The 21,397-nt window shown below is 48.2% G+C and overlaps 2 protein-coding genes and 1 non-coding gene across 26 annotated transcripts; 2 read left to right on the top strand and 1 right to left on the bottom strand.

The window, feature by feature from the left end:
* Positions 1 to 343: 343 nt before the first annotated feature.
* Atxn2l (ataxin 2 like) lies at positions 344 to 11,928 on the top strand. Of its 24 annotated transcripts, none has more exons than XM_048789729.1 (25): positions 366 to 417; positions 608 to 764; positions 1,235 to 1,271; positions 1,483 to 1,539; positions 1,628 to 1,699; positions 2,011 to 2,161; positions 2,574 to 2,698; positions 3,975 to 4,066; positions 4,936 to 5,136; positions 6,039 to 6,214; positions 6,361 to 6,471; positions 6,986 to 7,198; positions 7,288 to 7,359; positions 7,596 to 7,666; positions 7,823 to 8,118; positions 8,197 to 8,266; positions 8,767 to 8,913; positions 9,040 to 9,112; positions 9,206 to 9,393; positions 9,736 to 9,865; positions 9,955 to 10,076; positions 10,234 to 10,446; positions 10,619 to 10,808; positions 11,135 to 11,171; positions 11,432 to 11,928. In XM_048789729.1, exons 1-24 carry the CDS (start codon positions 381 to 383, stop codon positions 11,164 to 11,166), a joined length of 3,033 nt encoding a protein of 1,010 aa, XP_048645686.1. In that variant the 5' UTR covers positions 366 to 380; the 3' UTR covers positions 11,167 to 11,171; positions 11,432 to 11,928. The 24 variants fall into 24 exon arrangements, with proteins under 24 accessions (XP_048645689.1, XP_048645686.1, XP_048645685.1 ...); XM_048789728.1 differs by having other exon boundaries at positions 11,409 to 11,928; XM_015491217.2 differs by having other exon boundaries at positions 11,012 to 11,171; positions 11,409 to 11,928.
* A 2,186-nt stretch (positions 11,929 to 14,114) lies between these two features.
* Positions 14,115 to 17,790, bottom strand: Tufm (Tu translation elongation factor, mitochondrial). Its single transcript, XM_015491215.2, has 10 exons — positions 17,631 to 17,790; positions 17,335 to 17,529; positions 16,572 to 16,738; positions 16,292 to 16,396; positions 16,038 to 16,202; positions 15,772 to 15,904; positions 15,588 to 15,692; positions 15,343 to 15,494; positions 15,118 to 15,237; positions 14,115 to 14,420 (listed from the first exon to the last, which is right to left on the bottom strand). Exons 1-10 carry the CDS (start codon positions 17,671 to 17,673, stop codon positions 14,247 to 14,249), a joined length of 1,359 nt encoding a protein of 452 aa, XP_015346701.1. The 5' UTR covers positions 17,674 to 17,790; the 3' UTR covers positions 14,115 to 14,246.
* Positions 17,791 to 20,228: 2,438 nt separating this feature from the next.
* Trnaa-cgc lies at positions 20,229 to 20,301 on the top strand. Its single transcript has one exon. It is a non-coding gene; the product is annotated as a tRNA-Ala (tRNA).
* The last annotated feature ends 1,096 nt before the right edge of the window (positions 20,302 to 21,397 follow it).

The raw sequence follows: 21,397 nt of genomic DNA, 5'->3' as shown, positions 1-21,397 counted from the left end.
GCGAGGGTCACCTATTTGATTCTCTCCCAGCCTCTCGCCGGAGCTAACCGCCCGGTGCGCGCGGGCACCTCGCGCCGCGCTCCCTCCTCCCGCCCCCCTTCGAGCTCCCGCCCGCGCGCTCCTCCCCTCTCCGCTCTCCCCGGCGCCGCGCACGCGCGCCAGCCGGCCTCGNGGCCGTAGCCAATGGAGGGGGGCGCGCGGCCCACAGTTTGGCCAATGGGGAGGGAGGGACTTGGGAGCGAGTTGCTACCTCCCCCTTGCCGGTCTGGCCAGTAGGAGGGGAGCGGGGTGGGAGGGGGCACGGAAGGAGCGACTACTGGGAGGACTGCGGGCCGGGAACCTCCAGCGCGCGCGCGCGCCCTTCCCGTACGTGCGCGCGGATGCTCTGTCTTATGACCCGGGCATTCGCGTGTCCTGGTAACTCTTAGGGCAGGGGCTGGGAGTGTGCATGGAGGGATTCGTCTGGTGTTGTTGGGTGGATGAGTAGTGGACGCACCACTCAGTTTCTTCTCTGTGTGTGCTAATACGATTGAGAGTCGCGGTGCACGCAGGCGCAGTGGGTTCTGATCACGGGAGGGGGGATTTTGAAGAGGCCCGTGGGCTTTAGTGCGCAGGCGCAGACCGGGCGAGGCCTCCCGGTGGATGGCTTTTGCGGCTGCGCTGTCCCCCAGCCCCGCCAACGGCCCCCTCATCGCCCTCCTCAACTGCCGGTTACATCAGCCATCGAGGAGCAGTGTTACCTGTCGATTGGTGACCCCTGCAGTGTGGGTAACAGGCTGAATGAATAATGAGGGTGATGGGGTGGGGTATGGAGGGAACACCCCTCCTCCCAGGGTTTGGGGCATAAGGCTACTGAAAATGATTTTTTTTTTTAACCGTCTGGGAGGTAGTGTGCCTGAGCTGAGTAGTTCTGCATCGCGCCCCTGAGCATTCACCTTCACATCTGGTGAGGGTTACTGGTTATTGAATGCTATAGCATTTGTCTGTTAAGCATGCAGCCCTATTCCCTTGGAAGAAGTGAGAGGGCTGTGTTGCATTGACTGTTATAGCAGTTGACAGCCATTGTTGACTGGGGTCTTTTTTTTTTACGGGCATTTAGATTAAATGTGTTTATTGGCATTTAATGTCTACTTTCTTCCTTTTTTAGAGTATAAGAATATTTTTGGTTAATTGCCTTGTAGGCTAAATCATCAATGCTGATTAGTAACTAGTTTCTTGTTTCCCTCTCTTTTAGGGGACAGAGCACAGGAAAGGGACCCCCACAATCACCTGTGAGTTCCTTTTCCCTCCTATATAAGATTCAAAAACCTGAAAGCGAAATATATGGGAGTATAGGGCAGAATAGGTGTTGAGATGGTCAAATGGACTCAGAAGGGCCAGAGGCACTGCACAAATGAGGTGGGTGCCAGTAGAGTGTGGCCATTTAGAAAGTGGAGTGTTTATTCACTGCTTCTTTATTTCTCTTTCTTATGTTACTGACAGGTGTTTGAAGGTGTTTATAACAACTCCAGGATGCTGCATTTCCTGACAGCTGTTGTGGTAAGTGAGGACTTAACTCCTAGGTTGATTAAGGAATGCAGTGCATCAGTTTTCTAGAGTCACTCTGCTTAATCTTCCATTCTCCTAGGGCTCCACTTGTGATGTAAAGGTGAAAAATGGCACCACCTATGAAGGCATTTTCAAGACTCTGAGCTCAAAGGTCAGTGTACTCGAATTAGTTTGGTTTTGGTGCTGCATGTGAGAAGGAGGGAGAGAATGACATTTCGGGTGTGTTTTCAGTGGTATTAGAAAGTACTGTCAATCATTTATGTAGAACGTATGTTTAAAATTCCAAAATTTTAAATTTTAACTTTAAGCCTTTGCTGAGTCCTCTGGCTGATGTTGAATACAGGCACATGAGAATGAGATGTAGGGCAAAATATGGAAAGGGTTAAGAGAAATACAAGTAATATTTTGCCTTTGCATTTCTTGATACTGACCCTTGGGTGTTGGGGAATGGGGCTTTTGTAGTTTGAACTGGCAGTAGACGCTGTACACCGGAAAGCATCTGAGCCAGCAGGTGGCCCTCGCCGAGAAGACATTGTAGACACCATGGTGTTTAAACCGAGTGATGTCATGCTTGTCCATTTCCGGAATGTTGACTTCAATTATGCTACTAAAGGTATTATAGCTCTAGGCTATTGTGTCAGGCTTTGTAGAGGGAAGTTTGTGTGCAGGTAGAATGTATTAACTTTTTCTTTACTACCCTTCATAACTAAGGGAGATGGCTGAATTTTTCTTCTTGAAAATGTGTCTTGATATCTAATATATGGTGGGGCAAATTCTGGCCTGTGTTGTGGTACTTCATATTTTCTCTGGTTAGTTTTCAACTTACTACTCCTTTTGAACTATCAAGATCAGGGTTTTCATGCTCTGCCCTACCTTCCATGCCCCATAAGAATAGATACCCTAAATTTGGGTTTGTTGGAATACCTTTGTTTCTGAACTATTTGAGGGGAGGGGGTAAAGGTGAGGGGAAAGAAAGCTGTCAAATGTCACCTGACTCCTTCTGATCTTCAACTCTGCCCCCACAGACAAGTTCACTGACTCAGCCATTGCCATGAACTCGAAGGTGAATGGGGAGCACAAAGAGAAAGTGCTTCAGCGCTGGGAGGGCGGTGACAGCAACAGTGATGATTATGACCTCGAGTCTGACATGGTATAGTTTCCTTCCTTGAGAACCGGGCAGCTACAGTGTGGGTTGATGACAGTGACATTGTTGGAACAAGGAGTTGATTCTTGAAAATGAGGGAGGAAAATATTGACTGCTGCTTTTTTTGTGTGTGTGTGTGGTCAAATAGAAAACAGCTAAACAAAAGTACCAGTTCTTTTACTTCTTTGTAATTGACAATGATTAACTTTGCTTTATGGCATTATTTTTTCCAATATGACAAAAAGTAGAAGTGAGATTGACTAATGTAGACCCATTTGTCTTTGTAAAACGACTACCTTCATACTTTTAGAATCTTCTGAATGAAAAATTTGTTTAATTTGTACAAAAGTCTTTTTAATTCGAACTTTTCATACTCATACACAGGTCTAGTTGGTTGCTTTTTAAGTATTTTTTTTAGTGGTTGATAGATCTTTATTGTATTTACATGCGGTGCTAAGAATCGAACCCAGTGCTTCACACATGCCAGGGGAGTGCCTTATCGCTGAGCCCCAGCCCTAGTTGGTTGTTTTTAACACTATATACATGTATCAGTGTATATACACAACAAATTTTATTTCTTCTTTTACTTATCTGGTTTGTTACCATTATTTTGCTATTAAAACCCACACTGTAGTCTCACTGGGCACAGCTGTGCACTCCTGTAATCCCAGTGGCTTGGGAAGCTGAGACAGGATGGTCACAAGTTCAGGGCCAGCCTTAGTAACTTGGCAAGGCCCTAAGCCATGTGGCGAGATTCTGTCTCAAAAAATAAATAGGGCCCCTGGGCTAAATTTTCCAGTACCGAAAAGAAGAAAAAAAATAGCATCTTTTTGAATGTGGTAGTGCACATCTGTAATTCCAGTGGTTCAGTAGACTGAGTCAAGGAATTACAAGTTTTGAGTCTAGCCTCAGCAACTTAATCAGACCCTGTCTCAAAATAAAAAGGACTAGGGATCTTAACTCAATGTTAAAGCACTTCTGGGTTCAGGCCCCAGTACTGCTTGCCCAATAGTGTCATACTGGACCTTAGAACATGTATTTCCATACATACAAGCTAGAATTTTTCAAGAACATAAACCTGGAAATGGATTTGTTAGGACTTTCCACTTACATTAGTTATTGCCTATTTATGCTACAAATTGGCATTATTAGTTGATGCTCTCACTAGCCCTGTACTATTATTACATTCTTGGATTGGTTACATTTTTGTTCTTTACCAGGTGGAAAAACCAGGTTCCTTTTCTTGCTGAGTTTTAAAACATTCTCCCTTTCCCTTCCCTAGTCCAATGGATGGGACCCCAATGAAATGTTCAAGTTCAATGAGGAGAACTATGGTGTAAAGACCACCTATGATAGTAGTCTCTCTTCTTACACGTGAGTATTTTGGTGCTTCCAGGAGGTACAGTTGGGGTTGTGGGGTCACTGACAGAAGGCAGATATCTAGGTGGAACATAGTTTTTACACATACTTTTCTGAGTATCTAGGTAACCCTCCCCCTTTCCTTTCCTGGCTGCCTTATGAACTGCTCCCTGAAAGGTATTCTGATTCCAGGCCACCCATGTATAGAACTAGCTACTTGCTTATTCATCTACCCATATCTTTTCTCTAGAGTATAAAAAACATAAGCAGGGGCTGGGGATGTGGCTCAAGCGGTAGCGCGCTCGCCTGGCATGCGTGTGGCCCAGGTTCGATCCTCAGCACCACATACAAACAAAGATGTTGTGTCCACCAAAAACTAAAAAATGAATATTAAAAAAAAAATAAAAAGCATAAGCATTATATTTAGGATATGCTAGCTGGGCATGGTGGTGCATTCATGTTATCCCAGCTCATCAGGAGGGTGAGACGGGATGATGGCAAGTTTAAGGCCAGTTTGGGAAACTTTGTGACATCCTGACTAAAAGTAAAAAGGCCTGGTGGCAGAGCACCCTTGGGTTCAATCACCTGGGCTGAAAAAAAAGATTTTGAACATAACTTGGTTCTCTGCCTAATACCCAGTAAATACTCATTTAAATATTTGTTGACTGGGATGGTGTGTGGCTCAGTGATAAAGCACTTAACTAGCATCATAGGACCCTAGGTCTGATCCCCAGCACTGCAGAAGAGAAACTGTTATTGAAGGAATTAAGTACCGTATGCCTGAATGCCTAAAGTGGTTATGGGACTGATAGGAATGTTTTCCATTTTCTTCTTTTGTTCCCTGGTGGGTGATGGGATATGGTGGTCTGTGGGTGTTTGCTCAGGGTGCCCTTAGAAAAGGACAACTCCGAAGAGTTCCGTCAGCGGGAGCTGCGTGCAGCCCAGTTGGCTCGGGAGATTGAGTCAAGCCCGCAGTACCGCCTGCGGATCGCCATGGAGAATGACGACGGGCGCACTGAGGAGGAGAAACACAGTGCAGTTCAGCGGCAGGGTTCAGGGCGAGAGAGCCCCAGCTTGGCATCCAGGTATTTATGGGGGCAGCCAGAACTCTTTGAGGCTCAACAAATAGGATTCACGACCTGGTCTAAGACCTTTGTACAGTTTGTTAAATCTCACCACTTTGTTAGATAAAAGTTAATGCCTTGTTATTCTCAATTTTTGAGTTAGGAGACTGAAACTAGGGAGATAATTTGCAACAAGGCCAAGGCGTATAGATTTAGAAAAAAAGAGCCTTTAAAAAAAAAAAAGTTATACTGTGTTTTTTCTGTTTATCAAAGTGAAATCAGCTGGGCATGGTGGTGCATGCCTGTAATCCAGCACCTCAGGAGGCTGAGACTGGAGGATTGCGAATTCAAAGCTAGCCTCAGCAAAAGCAAGGCTTGACGCAACTCAGTGAGACCCTGTCTCTAAATAAACTACAAAATAGGACTGGGGATGTGGGGATGTGGCTCAGTTGCCGAGTTGGTGAGTGCCCCTGAGTTCAATTCCCAGTCCCCCCCCCCACCACCACCGCACCAAAAAAATAAAAAATAAATCAAACTGTACCATCAGTTTCTCGTGAAAGCTTCTCCTTAATGTAGTCTGATTCCTCCTAAGAGTCAGGAGTGGTAGAATTGTGGAGCATTGACCACAATTGTTTGGGTCAGGGTTCATGTAACACAAGGTCATAAGCCTATAGTCTCAACATTTAACTCTGTGATTTTTCAGGTACAATAGTGACAAAAGCTAGAGCCAGGAAGTGTGTCCACAGGGGGACTTCAGAAAGGTCTCATGTTGCCAATTTGTGTGAGGTATTCTTGGTACTGGGAATTGAAACCAGGTCCTCACATGCTAGGCAAGTGGGCAAGTGCTCTACTGTTGAGCTACATCCCTAGCCAAAATGTGTGGGTTTTGCGGCTGCCTTCCCTTATTTAAACTCTTTTCCCAGGGAGGGCAAGTATATCCCTCTGCCTCAACGAGTTCGAGAAGGTCCCCGGGGAGGAGTTCGGTGCAGCAGTTCTCGGGGTGGCCGGCCTGGCCCTAGCTCTTTGCCACCTCGTGGCCCTCATCATCTTGACAATAGTAGCCCTGGCCCAGGTTCTGAGGCACGTGGTATCAATGGAGGTGAGTTATAAAGCAGACGTATGACAGATGGGATGGAAAGAAAGTGGAAAAGGTGATTGAAAAGATTTAGACGATTTGGAGAAGATGATGAGTTGGTGATAATGCAGGTTCTCTGTCCCTTCATATTCTCTGTCTTTTGAAAATAGGTCCTTCCCGCATGTCCCCCAAGGCACAGCGCCCTCTGAGAGGTGCCAAGACTTTGTCTTCACCCAACAGCAGGCCTTCTGGAGAATCTTCTGTTCCACCTCCTCCTGCAGGTAAAGCTTCAGTGCTGTTATATGAAGAAATGGGTAGAAATTTGTACAGGGAGATAAACATGTCCCTTGGAATGCTGGGATGGGAGAATAAATTGTTTTAGAGAGCTTGTTCTTATCCTTTAGGCGAAGAAATTTTTCAGTTTTCCTAGTATGAAATCTAACCTAGCAGTTCATGGGTTGTATATTGGCTGACAGGTGTCTTTTTTTTTTGGTTTAGATTTGAATTTGACCAACAGTTTTAAAACATGACAAGTCATAGAAATTTTTAAGACCATTTTTGAAATATGTGAAATTCTTCCAACACTGAGCCTGTCTTACTGCATAGCTCTAGCTGGCCCAGAAGCACACCTGTTTCTTTTAAGCATTCCAGCCCTTCATGGTGCCCTTGAGGCTATTAACCTGCTTTCAGTTATCTACCTTGGCCTTGGTTTGAGGTGTAATAAATGTGTATGCTTTGGGTTTTAGTAAGTTTCCTGTACTTGCTGCTTATTGACCAGCAGTAACCATTGTACAGCTCTCCCTTTTCTTCCAGTGGGCCGGATGTACCCTCCACGCTCTCCCAAGTCTGCTGCCCCTGCCCCAATCTCTGCTTCCTGTCCTGAACCTCCTATCGGCTCTGCAGTGGCGACCTCTTCAGCCCCTATCCCTGTAACATCATCAGTTGTGGATCCTGGAGTGGGTTCCATTTCCCCCGCTTCTCCAAAGATCTCACTGGCCCCCACTGATGGTAAGAGTCAGATGGTTGAGTGCTGTGGACAATGTAAAATGTGGCCCTGGACAGGAGGACCTTCAGGCATCTCTCTCTTGCCTTGTCAGTAAAAGACCTCCCAACCAAGGAACCTGGCAGAACTCTGGAGTCCCAGGAGCTGCCCCGGATAGCTGGGAAAGGTGAGTGCGGTTTGTTGTGCTGCGGTCTGATGCCCCTTTGTTGAGGAGAGCATTTCAGGAAGTTTGTTGGGATTCAGGAACAGACATTTATCTGTTACCCCTTCACTTATAATTATTTCTTTGGAATTCTCCTCATTTGTCTTTGATTTCTTGTCCTTGAGCTACTAGTATTGTGTAGACACCTTTGAGAAAGGTGTATGTTATATTTTCTCCTTTTTCCATCATTTTTTTCATAGTCCCTGGCCTTCAGAATGAGCAGAAACGATTTCAACTAGAAGAACTGAGAAAGTTTGGGGCCCAGTTTAAGGTACATGAAATGTGGAAATGAATTGGATGTCAGCAGGGGGTATGGAGGATTTATAGAAGAGACAAAAGGGTCAGCTGGGTAGAAGAGATGAACTGAAGCTGACAAGAGGAGTCCAGCCTGGGATCTGGATCATGATACATATCTTTCTTTTTCCAGCTTCAGCCCAGTAGTTCCCCTGAGACCAGCCTGGATCCTTTTCCTCCTCGGATTTTAAAGGAGGAGGTCAAAGGGAAGGAGAAGGAGGTTGATGGTCTATTGACTTCAGAACCTATGGGGTCCCCAGTCTCATCTAAGACAGAATCCGTATCGGATAAGGAAGACAAACCCGCCCTGGCACCAGCAGGAAGCACTGAGGGGCCAGAGCAGCCCCCACCACCTTGCCCAAATCAAACTGGCAGCCCCCCGGTGGGGCTCATCAAGGGAGATGACAAGGATGAGGGCCCTGTTGCTGAGTAAGTGAGGTGGGGAGCTGGGTGGATGTCGGCTGGTGAGGGGAAACCATGAGGACTTAACTTAATTTTATCTCACAGACAAGTAAAGAAGTCAACGTTGAACCCCAATGCCAAGGAGTTTAATCCCACAAAGCCTCTGCTGTCTGTGGTGAGATGGGCATGAAGAGTGGGGACTTGGGTTTCCATGAGGGAATTTTGGGAGCAGGCACTACACAGTGGAGGGGAGCACTTCATTGCCAGGACCACTGGGCTGTCCAGCAGTGCAAAGGAGATAATACAGAAGTGTAGAGCAGCAGCAGTTATGCTGGTTTGGGAAGAAAGAAGTCTCGAGGGTTGGGTGAATCTGATAGGCTTTAGTTTCTCCAAGAAGTTCTTAGCATTTGGAGTATTTGAGCGAGACTGTTCGAAGCTTGGGCTTCATTTAGACTGACTTGGCTTGAACCTGTATGCTTACATAGTTTATAGGTCTTGGACAAGCCATTTAATCTGTTTTCCCACCTGTAATTTGTGAATGCCCATGTCAGGGTTTGATGGGAAGGTTAGAATGTGCAAAATGTGTTTAGCACACGACATTGTGAATGGCTGTTACGGCCAGGGTAGGAGTGGGGATATAGAAATAAAATGTTGTCCTCCCTTGTCTCTTAACAGAACAAATCCACCAGTACCCCAACTTCTCCAGGGCCCCGAACTCATTCAACTCCCTCCATCCCGGTGCTGACAGCAGGCCAGAGTGGGCTCTACAGCCCCCAGTACATCTCCTACATACCTCAGATCCATATGGGACCAGCTGTACAGGTAGGAGAGAAGAACCTTGGGGCCTAGGGTAAGAGAAGTAGAGTTTTGTTGGGCAGACCAATGGACCAGGTCAGGCCAGTCCTGAATGTCAATAAACAAGCCAAGCTTCATGTGTCCTTGTCCTAGGCACCTCAGATGTATCCGTATCCTGTATCCAATTCGGTGCCTGGGCAGCAGGGCAAGTACCGAGGAGCAAAAGGTGAGCAGGGTGAGGAGGGGCAGTTGGTGGGGCTGCCTGGTACCTCCTGGCAGATGGAGCTTGAGCTCTGCGCTCTTTTCCCCCCACCCTCAGGCTCCCTCCCGCCCCAGCGCTCAGACCAACACCAGCCAGCCTCAGCCCCTCCGATGATGCAGGCTGCTGCAGCTGCTGGCCCACCTTTGGTGGCTGCTACACCTTATTCTTCCTACATCCCCTACAACCCGCAGCAGTTCCCAGGCCAGCCTGCCATGATGCAGCCTATGGCCCACTACCCCTCACAGGTGACCATGGCACAGGAGGGAAAGGGGGGTGGTACAGAGCCCTTGCAAGGGATCCCACCTTCTCCGTCTCCACCACTTAGGTGCTGGGTGAGGGAGATAGTTGCATGATTGACTGTCAGACTTGTGCTGAAATCCAGGCTCTAACAGGGCTTAATGTTTATAACAGTCATTGAACACCTACTTCTGAGTTTATTCTTCTGAAGTGTAAATGAATTAGCATCTGCTTGAAAGGATTACTGTAAACCTTGAATAAATAAGGTATCTGCTAAGGCCCAAGCAGTGCTATGCACACGTTGACCAACTTCCCTAGTTGGCTGAACTAAATTCTTTCTGTCCCATTAGCCGGTGTTTGCCCCCATGCTTCAAAGCAGCCCACGCATGCTGACGTCGGGTAGCCATCCCCAGGCCATTGTGTCATCCTCCACTCCTCAGTACCCTTCTGCAGAGCAGCCCACCCCCCAAGCCCTCTATGGTGAGTTCTGTGCATTTCCTGTCTGCTCTGGGCTGTACCTAGTGGCTTCTGGCGTGCTCAGCATTGGTTCTCTCCTTCTTCCTCTGCAGCCACTGTTCACCAGTCCTATCCACACCATGCCACGCCACTCCATGCCCACCAGCCACAGCCGGCCACCACACCTACTGGGAGCCAGCCGCAGTCACAGCATGCGGCCCCCAGTCCCGTCCAGGTGCCTGCTCTTGGGAATCTGAATGGTTGGGGCAGGAAGGGTGGCTAGAAGAATAGAGAGCCTGGCATTATTTCCCATTTGGAGATTGGGTCAGAAGTGATTGGCCTGGTACCAGAGGAGTACATGGCACTCATATTTCCCTTCACCTCTCCAACAGCACCAGGCGGGGCAGGCCCCACACCTGGGCAGTGGACAGCCACAGCAGAATCTGTACCACCCAGGGGCCCTGACAGGCACGCCGCCCTCTCTGCCACCGGGACCTTCTGCCCAGTCCCCTCAGAGCAGCTTCCCCCAGCCAGCCGCTGTGTATGCCATCCATCCCCACCAGCAGCTGCCCCACGGCTTCACCAATATGGCCCATGTTACCCAGGTAAGCACCCAAGGGACTGATCCGGCTGGGTCTCTGTGCCAGTGGAAATGAGCCTTGACATTGTCCTTTTCTGGAGACACTATACCTCTTGCAGGAGTATCCCCAATGCTAGGATTCTCGGGTTCCATCTCAGACTTCTGTGGTTCTCCTAGCTGCTTTTTCTCCTTGACAGGCCCATGTCCAAACTGGAATCACAGCAGCCCCGCCCCCTCACCCTGGGGCTCCCCACCCGCCCCAGGTGATGCTGCTGCACCCACCCCAGAGCCATGGGGGGCCCCCCCAAGGCGCGGTGCCCCAGAGTGGGGTGCCTGCACTCTCAGCTTCCACACCCTCACCCTACCCCTACATCGGACACCCCCAAGGTGAGCAGCCTGGCCAGGCGCCTGGATTTCCAGGAGGAGCCGATGACAGGATTCGTGAGTTCTCGTTAGCTGGGGGAATTTGGCATGGAAGAGCTGAGGGGCTGCAGGTGGGGCAGGATGCACGGGTTCTGGGTGGGGAGTGAGGGGTCTTGGAGGCAGGGCTGTCCCACAGGGCGCCCGCCGACCTGCACCTGTCTGTGAAGTATGTAGGGTGGGCAGAAGCCACAGTCGCCGCCGCCAGGGGCTTGCTCCTGGCTCTGTCCTTTGCTTCCCTCCGTCCTCGCTCAGTTGTGATCCAGCAGCCCCCCTCCCCACTGCCTCCCCAGCTCTCAGTGACCCCGACTGTCTCCTGACTTAGCCGAGGTAAGGTCAGCGCAGCAGACAGGGCCAGACTGGGGTGTGGGGGGCTGAGCTGGGCACACGAGTAAGGGCTCTGGCTTACTGGGAAACAGCGATTGACCTGTGCTTCTGACAGCCCCATGAGACACCTTGAGGAGGCCGCTCCTACCCACACACCCCCACAGCCCCTGGACGCATTGATGAAGGGACAGCTGCTTGGGTTCTAATGCTCCTGCTCTCTTCTCTTTCCCCTCCAACCAGTTCAATCTCATCCCTCCCAGCAGCTCCCCTTCCACCCCCCGGGGAACTGAAGATTGTCCTGGCCGCGACCTGAGACCTCCATGAGTGGAGGGAAGAGTGATCTATGTCTCTTCCCCCAGCAGCTCGGACCAGTCCCAGCCCCCCAACCCCCCCTTTCCCCTGGGGGAGCTGGGGAATTCCTGCCAAGCACCTTGAATGGGAGGGGCCTCAAAGTGGGCAGGGCCAGGGTCCTGCAGGGGTGGGGGGTTCCTGCTCTGCCCCTGCCTGTTCCCACCCAATCTTGCCCTCCCATCCTCTCATCTATTCCTCCCTCCCCCCGCTGGAGACGGAAGATCTTTTATTTTCTATTATTTATAACCTCAGACTTGGGCCCCCTGTTCTTTCTTCCCCATTAACTTGAGTGACCTGCGTGAGAGACAGACAGATGCCCCACAAGGATGGTTGGACAAGGACTTTTACTTTTTATTACATAAAAATATTAAAAAATAAATAAAAAAAATAAAATTTTAAACTAACTTAACTTATAGTTTGCTCTTTAGAGATGAGAGGTTGGTTATAGTTTAGTCTTAGGTGATACTAGGATTACATTCATCATGTCACCTGTTCTCCTTTTGTCTAAAGTAGCAGTTTCTCTGAACCTAGGATAAGGAACCACCTCGAGTTGTGTGCTGTTCATTTGAAAAGTGAGTTCCAGTCTTAACGTGGAGTTGTGATTATTGATGGAGTTTTTGTGTTACTGGATGGTGAAAAGTACAAGTATCAGGGGAGTAGTTTTTTTTTTTTTTTTTTTTTTTTTTTTGGTAGTGGGGCAGAACACAGGGCCTCATATGCTAGGCAGATGTTATACTACTGAACTACTTATTGCTCTAGCCTTTTTTATTATTTTAAGACAGGATATTGCTAAGTTGTCAAAACTGGCCTCCAGAGGTGCTGGGATTATACTCTTGTACCACTCCACCCAGTTGTGTGTATCTCTTTATTGAACGCAGTTTGTTTCTGGCCATTGAAAAGTTATAAATAAATAATCAGCCTTATTGGTTGGTGCACAGCTTAGAGGTCTCGGGTGTGGGTAAAAACCTAGAGTTAAAGCTGCTAGAAGGGGGAGAGAAGTGGATTGGGGAACCAGTTTAGGGAGAGAGTAGGGGTTAGGACAAGAAGCATGGGGTGTTGAAATGGTAATAGGCTTCAGATGAGGTGTTTTTTTTCAAGGTGGCAGTTTGGAATTCTTTGTGATCTGACTTCGGTGATTTTGTCCATAAAATGAGATTATTCCTTCCTTCCAGGATTGTGAAGATGGGACCAGTGCTCAGTGTCAGGCAGGGTTAACCACTTGAAACAAAAACTTGAGGGTGTATGAGGAGGGGAGGGGCTTTAAATGAAAATTTTAAGTGGGGGAAAAAAAATGTGAGCCATTGGCCAGGGTTGGAATTCTAAGCAAAGAGCCCTCCAGATGGGAATAAACCCATGTGGTTGTATACACCTGTAATCTCAGCAATGCGGGAAATTATGGCAGGAGCATCAAGTTTTGAGGCCAGTCTGGGCAATTTAGCAAGGCTATGAATGTAGCTCAGTGGTAGTGTGTGCACCAGGGTTCAACCCCAAGTATAAAAGGGGCAGGGTCAGCAATAGAAACAGCTGTAAAGCCTGCATGCATTTGGGCTCAGGATGTATGTCTAGTTATTGTGGAAGGTATTTGCGGATATTATGGAGTAGTTTTTTGATGCTTTGTGGGAAGGTTGTAGATTGATTTATCATCTTTAGGCAGAAATCTCAAGTTGGAGCTTTAGCTTTCATGGAGTCAGCAGTTCCCATGAAAACTCTCAGCCTTGCTTGAACAGGAGGGTGCTGAAACAAACCTGCCTTGTCTTAGGATGCTGCTTTTGCAAATATTTTCCTTTTGCATCCATCCTCTTTGCCTCTTTCCCATTTTTTCTTAGTTTGCTTCTGCTTTGGAGTCATAGATCAGGTTTTGAGTCTGCCCTTGAATGGGCAGGTATCATGAGATGTTCAGGCATCAGGATGCAAGCTTGATAGGCCTGCCCATTTATAAAAATCCCCACTTTTTTTTAATTGGGATCAGCTTCTGTGGCAGTCATACCATGTTGTTTGTTTTTTAAAGATCTAAGCATTTCATTCCTTATATATTTGATACATTCCCTTTTCCTTAATTTCAAATCTCAGACTGAACATGTGGCTGCATGCTGCCAGGCAAGCACTCTACTATTGAGCTTGCTACACTCCTAGCCCTAACTGCATTCTTAAATGTTCTCATTCCTGTACTTGAAACCAGTCATAGAGCGGTAATGACCACTCAAGTACTCTTCAGGAATGATTACTTGGCTTTCTGAGATATGTACTTAGTACTTCTTATACACTGGCTGCTAGGTCCAGAGATGAACAAAGTATAGTCCCCACTAACATAGCACTTAAATGGGTGGTCAAGAAAGAAGATGAGTGCTTAGTGACAGCTGACTCCATGGTGTCTCCAAGCGACAGGCAAATCTTTTAGGAATCATAAGCTCACCAATAGTAGATTCTACTTCTCAAACTCAATAGCAGTTAAGATGGCTTTGAAGAGCTTTTAGTTTATATAACCCCCATAGAGATGGACTGAACTAAGCTCTTCATCCATCTTTGGCTTCATTTCCTTTACGTAATCTCCTGTCACTTCAATTTATGCAAAGGACATAAGACACAAAGGCTAGCTTATTATTCACAAATTTTATTGCCCTACCTTGCCTGGCAGGCCACCCCATGTAACCAGGGGAAGTGTTCATCTAGCTGCACTGGGCGAGATTGCAGCTCTAAAATTAAGAGAACCTGAGCAGAAGTCCACACTCAACTCCATTTGATGTTCTTGTCCTCTTCAGTCATTGCTGGTATGTCTGTGACGAGGCCTGTGCCAATGGTCCGATTGCCGTCTCTCAGGGTGAAACGCTGGCCTTTCTCTAAGATCATTGGCTGCCGCAAGATTAGGCTGAGCTTCAAGTCCTCCCCAGGCATGGCAAGCTCCTAAAAGAGGTGGAGAGATGGACCAGACACAGACTTAGCAGTCTAACTGCTGGCTGCTGTGGAGGTTAAGTCACGGGAAAATGCAGCAGGGTGATGAATCTGTCTGGGCACAGCTTCATGTATTCTGACCATCAGACCACAGACATATTATTCAAGAAACCCTGTGCTTCTAGAGTAGGGTACTCCCCCCACCACCACATTTTGGTACTGGATATTGCTTAATCACTGAGCCACATGCCCAGCCTTTTTATTTAATTTTGAGATGGCAGTCTTGCTAAATTGCTGAGGTTGACCTTGAACTTGCAATCTTCCAGCCTCAGCTTCCCAAGTTGCTGGGATTACAAGTATGCACCACCACACCCAGCTTGAGGTACATTCTTAAGAAAAATATTTAGAAACTTTGCTTTTAACAGGTTTCTTTGTCAGAAGACTTTGTATTTAACAACACTCATCAAGAGGCATCCTTTCCAGGGAAATTTTGTGGGTAAATGGTGATGTAGCTGGGCTTTTGACCTAGTTCAGCCTAGGGCATGCTGGATGAGGACTCCCAACTCCAGTGCTCTCTCAGCAGCAGCCACCAGCCTCTCTTAACCCAAGGAAACAGACCCACCCGAGCTTTCTATGACATCTTTGAACTATGAGAGCTGGTAGGAATAATACTCCCTTCGTGCCTTCATATTCCCTATACCCACCATACCTTCCCTGGAGGCAAGACAACACGACAGGCCATGTCCCAAGTCAGGGAGAACATGACAGGCATGAAGTGGGATACAAAGGGCTTGTGGCGGCCACCCTCCTCCTTGCTGAGGATGTAAACCTGGAGGAAAGAGCAATGAGGATGGAGCTGGGCTTGGCTAGAAGCCCTGCTGCTCTGCAGGGGACAGGTTAGCTCAGCCCTGCCACCATTACTTAGTGCCCTCACCTGAGCCTCCACCTTCTGGTGGGGCTGGATGGAACCTGGCTTGGCCATGACCAAGCCACGCCTCAGATCTTCCCGCTTCAAGCCTCGGACCAGGGCTCCAAGGTTATCCCCTGCCTCTGCCCTCTCCAGGCTCTTGTGAAACATCTCAATGCCTAATGGGGAAAAGAAAAGGGAGGGGGTAGACAAGATACAAGAGAAAGTCATCTTGGAACCAGTCCCTGGATGCCAGGGTTTGCTTCTTATACCTGTCACAACAGTGCGAATGTTCTTGCTATGTCCCAGAAATTCACACTCATCTCCTTTCTTCAAAACACCACGTTCCAATGTACCTGTCACCACTGTGCCTCGGCCTAGGAGAAAGGAGGACAGGATGTCAGACCCTGGGTCAGGCTGTTGCTGTGGGAGGTGATGAACAGGCAGAGTCCTCACCAGGAATAGAATAAACTGACTCTACAGGCAGCAGGAAAGGCTTCTCCAGATCCCGTGTGGGCACTGGGATGTAAGTGTCCACAGCGTCCAGCAGCTTCTGCACCGACTTCACACCTAGCTCAGGGTCACGTTGCTGTTGGGGGATGGGGTAGGATTCTGAAATTTCCTTTATTTCTCTCACCAAGAGCCACTCCCCCAGATAGATAGCAAAGCCCTTGAATACCCTCCTAGCCCCATCATCCATCAGCACTAACCCCTGCCTTTACCTCAAGGGCACAAAGAGCAGAGCCTATAATGACTGGTGTCTCCTCCCCCTTGTAGCCAAATTCTGTGAGCAGTTCCCGGATCTCCAGCTCCACTAGCTCCACCATTTCAGAGTCCTGGACAGCATCTGCCTTATTCACATACACCACAATGTGCTCCACCCCAATCTGTAAATGGGAAAGGAATAGAGTCAATGTTCAGAGTCACTCAAGTTCCCACTCTTCCTCTTTCCATCCCTGTCCAGGCTCTTGAGTACCTGCTTAGCCAGTAATAAGTGCTCTCGGGTCTGGGGCATGGGACCATCATTGGCTGCCACCACAAGGATACAGCCATCAAGAGGAGCAGTGCCTGTGATCATATTCTGGGTAGAAGGACAGAAAACAACCTCCTCAGCTCTTTACCACCACTTGTGGCCATGGCAAACCCTTGATCTCACATCCAAACATCTGAATCTCTCCTAAAGCACCCCCTCCCCACAAAGCCTATCATTATCTTGAGAGGAGGCAGGTTCTGGACCTGTTCCTAGCAACCCTCACCTTAACGTAATCTGCATGACCCGGGCAGTCTGTGTGGGCATAGTGGCGGGCAGCAGTGCTATATTCCACATGGGCCGCATTGATGGTGATACCCCGAGCTCGCTCTTCCGGGGCATTGTCAATCTCTTCATACTTCTTGAATTTAGCCCCACCTCCCTCGGCTAGAACTAATTGGAGGGAAGAGAACACACCTCTCAGCCCAAGTTCAAAGCTAGAGGCAGAACTCAGGCCACACCCCTGGGTCCCTCCCATCTAAGTAAACCTAAGGGAGATCAGTAGATGAAAAGGGGCGGGGTGGGGGAGAGGCGGGGCAAGAGTTAATCCTGGGAAATGATATTGGGCAAATTATAGTTATTTTGTGTGTATATACAATATGTAACAACAAATCCCACCGTTATATACAACTATAATGCACCAATTAAAAAGTCTCTTCCAGCGGAGACCACTTTGGGCCAGAAAAAAATTTAAAAGACCTCAAGGGCCTACCCAGTGACTTATGGGGAAGCCTCTTATCAGCATTTCCCAAGGCCAAAGGAAAGATATACATAGTTAAACATACATCCTTAGGATTTTTACATAATTAATGTATAAAGTTCAGGGAAATCTGGCTCCTACGTTTTCCAAATCACCTCCCCCACGTTCGAGTTCTCTTGGGGCGACAGTAAACTCTACCAACTGACACCGTGGTGGCCCCACCTCCCTGGTTCCCAGTCCCTCAAGTAGATAGGGCTCTGGCGGACGCCCCCACCCCAAGCCTGCTCACTTTTCGTGATGGCTGCAGTCAGTGTGGTCTTGCCGTGGTCCACATGGCCAATGGTACCCACATTCACATGGGGCTTGTCGCGCACGTAGGTCTTCTTGGCTTCCACAGCCAGACTGCGGTACAAGAGGGGAAATGCCCGGGCTTTCAGCGGTCGCAACACACCCTGCAGTAATGGGGTCGGGCTGGCGCAGAAACCTGCCAAGACAGGGGCGCGGAGTCAGGGCGTGAATCCGAGCCCAGCTACCGCAAAGCCCGCACGTGCCTCCAGGCCACCATCGCCCTCCCTGCCTCCTCACCACTAAAGCGGGGCGTCGCGCGCAGCAGGGTGGCGGACGCCATTGTGGTCGTATTCTGCCCCCGAGAGCCAGTAGTGAGTACCGGGAACCCGCGCGTGCAACCGAGGAAGGGCACTTGCGGCTGCAGGTCACATCCGGCGGAAGTGAGGGCAGGCAGGTCTGGGTTCCTCTAGCCTCCAGTTTCTATGGGCGTATAGCCGACTTCCGTGCGTGGGGCGGAAGAGGAGGGTGTTTGTGTCAGGGAGGCGGGGAAGGATTAAAGTTTCCACAGCTCCCTCAGGCCTGGCAAGCTGAGGGGCGACGAAGGTCCCCCGGGATGGCGGAGCATTGGAGGGCGCCCGGTAATGTACCAGGGGCCCGACCGCTCATGAGCTTGTAGTTCCCAGGGCAGCGGACTTCGGAGGTTAGGTAGGGCTAGGCTGGGTTCAAAGGGAAGAAGGCCCCGGCCTGCGGGCGGCCACCGCAAGGACTGCTCGGGAACATCCTGGTCCCGGCGCAGAGCGGCACCGAATTCCCTGAGCGATCTGGCGGCCTCTGCCACAGCTGGAGGTAGGACCAGTGCCTGGACGGGGGCTCAGGTGTGACTCGTCTCTCTTTAAACTGTTAGCTGCAAAATGGGAATAGTGGCTTCCACTTCAGAAGGAGATCTGAGAAGGAATGAACTGGGAGGAGTTGGGAAGGGATCCCGGGGCGTCCAGTCCCGACCTCAGATACCAGCGCTCCTGTCTCACAACCTGCGGGGACGCTGACCTCACATAGTCAGAGCCACCAGGACAACTTTGCCGGACGCCCCTAGGACCCTTCTGCAGCCTAAGAAGCAATTCCCTTGGTCGTCTCCCACCCACAGAATTTTTTACAGATGACACCGAGGGTGAAGGACCACCTTAGGGAGCCTTTTGTTGTTGTTGTTGTTAGGGGGGATTGATCTCGAGCTCATGACCGCTGAGCCCCATCCCCAGCCCTATTTTGTATTTTATTTATAGACAGGGTCTCACTGAGTTGCTTAGTGCCTTGCTGTTGCTGAGGCTGGCTTTGAACTCACCATCCTCCTGCCTCAGCCTCCCGAGCTGCTGGGATGACAGGCATACGCCACCGCGCCGGGCTTGGGGAGCCTTTTAAGGACAGCCCTGAGTCTTGGTCCCGCCCTGGCCCCAGCGCTTAACACAGGATGGGGCTCGCAGTGAGTGAGTGCCCAGTAAATTTTGATTGAATGAATGAGTGCAAGGTAGTAAATGACCTTTCACATCCATCATCTCATGGCAGCTTTCTGTGACCTCACCCTGAGGTGGTGACAGTGGCTGAAACTCATTATATACCCATGGGAATGTAACCCAGTGGTAAAGTACTATCCTAGTATGTGCAAAGTCCTGATTTTGATACTAACACCACAGGAAAGAAAGGAGGAGGGAAGCCTGGTGCAGTATTGCATTCCTGTAATCCCAGCGACTCAGGAGGCTGAGACAGGAGGATCACCAAGTTTGAAACCAGTCTAAGCAACTTAGTGAGACCTTGTCTCCAAATTAAAAAAAAAAAAAAAAATTAGAGCACTTGCTTAGCATGTATGAGCTTTAATCCCCAGCACCCCCTCAAAAAAAAAAAAACAATTTTATTTTTTAAACATATTTATTTATTTATTTATTTAGTTATTGGCAGACACAACATCTTTGTTGGTATGTGGTGCTGAGGATCGAACCCGGGCCGCACGCATGCCAGATGAGCGTGCTACCACTTGAGCCACATCCCCAGCCCCAAACAATTTATTTTTAAAGTACACTATTTGGTAGGTAACATAATGGGTGTTATGAACCTATGACACATTTTTGGGAAAGCTGAGTGTGAATGCCTGAAATTTGAGAAACACAGTGCTCAGGATAAGAGTCCAAAATGGGGGAAATATTTTCTTTTTTTTTTTTTTTAATAAAATTTAATATTTATTTCTTAGTTCTCGGCGGACACAACATCTTTGTTTTGCATGTGGTGCTGAGGATCGAACCCGGGCCGCATGCATGCCAGGCAATCGCGCTACCGCTTGAGCCACATCCCCAGCCCCGGGGGGGAAATATTTTCTACAGCTGCTGACTATAGCAACTTTTTTTTTTTTTAAATAAAGCATCTCACACTCTTTTTTTTTTTTTTAAAGACAGAGTGAGAGAGAGAGAATTTTAATATTTATTTTTTAGTTTTCGGCGGACACAATATCTTTGTTTGTATGTGGTGCTGAGGATCGAACCCGGGCGGCACGCATGCCAAGTGAGCGCGCTACCGCTTGAGCCACATTCCCAGCCCCATAGCAACTTATATAAATGGAGTTTTCTTTCGCTTTTTAAAATTTGTGCCTTATTGTTGTAATGATTTGTTTCATATTCATACACGCACACAACATAACTGGACCAATGTCACTCCCCAGCATTTCCCCCTACATCAGGAATCTTGATTTACAGATATCAGACTTACATTAGCTGATTTAAGCAAAGAGGGATTTATTAAGGGTATTAGGCAGCTTACAGACTTAGGACACAGGTTTGAGGAACAGTTCCAAGCCATAGAATGGATCTCATCTGGTAACTGCTTAAAAAAAAAAAAAAAAAGAAGAAGGGCTGGGATTGTAGCTCAGTGGTAGAGCACTCGCCTCGCATGCGAAAGGCACTGGGTTCGATCCCCAGCACCACATAATAAATAAATAAAATAAAGATATTCTGTCCATCTACAACTAAGAAGATTTAAAAAAAAAAAAAGAAATTGAAAATAAAACTGCTGCCACTGCCAACAAATACTATAAGCCAGGATTTAGACTCATCTCTAACAGTTACTGCTAGTGGCACTAAGGCTTGTTCTACATCAAGAAAGTGACTTTCCCTCTCCCCAACCCCAAAACCAAGCACATCCAAAGCCTCACATGGATGTGTCTCATCAAAGGATCTTAAATGACATGTCAGTGTTCTTACATCAGTGGAGGCTGAGAAGTTGACTGACACTGATATTGGGGAACAGGTTTGACTGCAGAGAATTTCCTCAGATGTACAGTCTCTTCAAGATGTCCCTCTGTACTTACGACCATATTACTGTGAAAGAGTGGAAAGAGCACAAAGGTCCAGTCTAGTCTGGATATGGTTACATGGTCCCCCACCCCGCCCTCCCAGTTCTGGGGCTTGAACCCAGGGCCTTGTGCATGCTGGGCAAGAACTCTACATCTCTAGCACTTTATTTTGCCATAGAGTGCCACTAAGTTGCACCACCTGGCCTCAAATTTGCCTCCTGAGCAACTGGGGTGAAATATAGGTTCAGAGGTAGAGTCCAGGAGAGCCAGACACCTGTGAAAACACCTGTGAGCAACGTTAAATGAAGAGCTCCTGGCCACTGTAGAAAAATAGCATGTGTATAAGGGGTGGAGACAAAGGAAATTGAAATACTTGCAACTTTAGAAGGCTGAGTTTGCTTGGAGATTTTTCTCTCTCAAACATTTATGTGTTTACAGTTGGAAGAAAAATTCTTTATGCAGAATCTTGAACTTTTCTTTTGTTATACTAGGAATCAAACTCAGGGGAGCTTTACCTCTAAGCTACATCCTCAGTCCTTTTTATTTTGAGGAAGGGTGTAAGTTGATGAGGGTCTCCCTAAATTGCTGAGGCTGGCCTTGAACTTGTGATCCTCCTGTTTCAAAATCCTAAGTCACTGGGATTGCAGGTTTGCTCCACCTTGCTTGTCCTAGAATCTTGAACTCCTTAGAAAGATGCTCTTAAAATCAAATGGCTTTCCACCTCCCAACC

The sequence above is a fragment of the Marmota marmota genome, unplaced genomic scaffold, assembly GCF_001458135.2.
Source record: "Marmota marmota marmota unplaced genomic scaffold, marMar, whole genome shotgun sequence".
NCBI lineage: Eukaryota > Metazoa > Chordata > Mammalia > Rodentia > Sciuridae > Marmota > Marmota marmota.
This window is presented reverse-complemented; position numbering and strand designations above follow the sequence as displayed.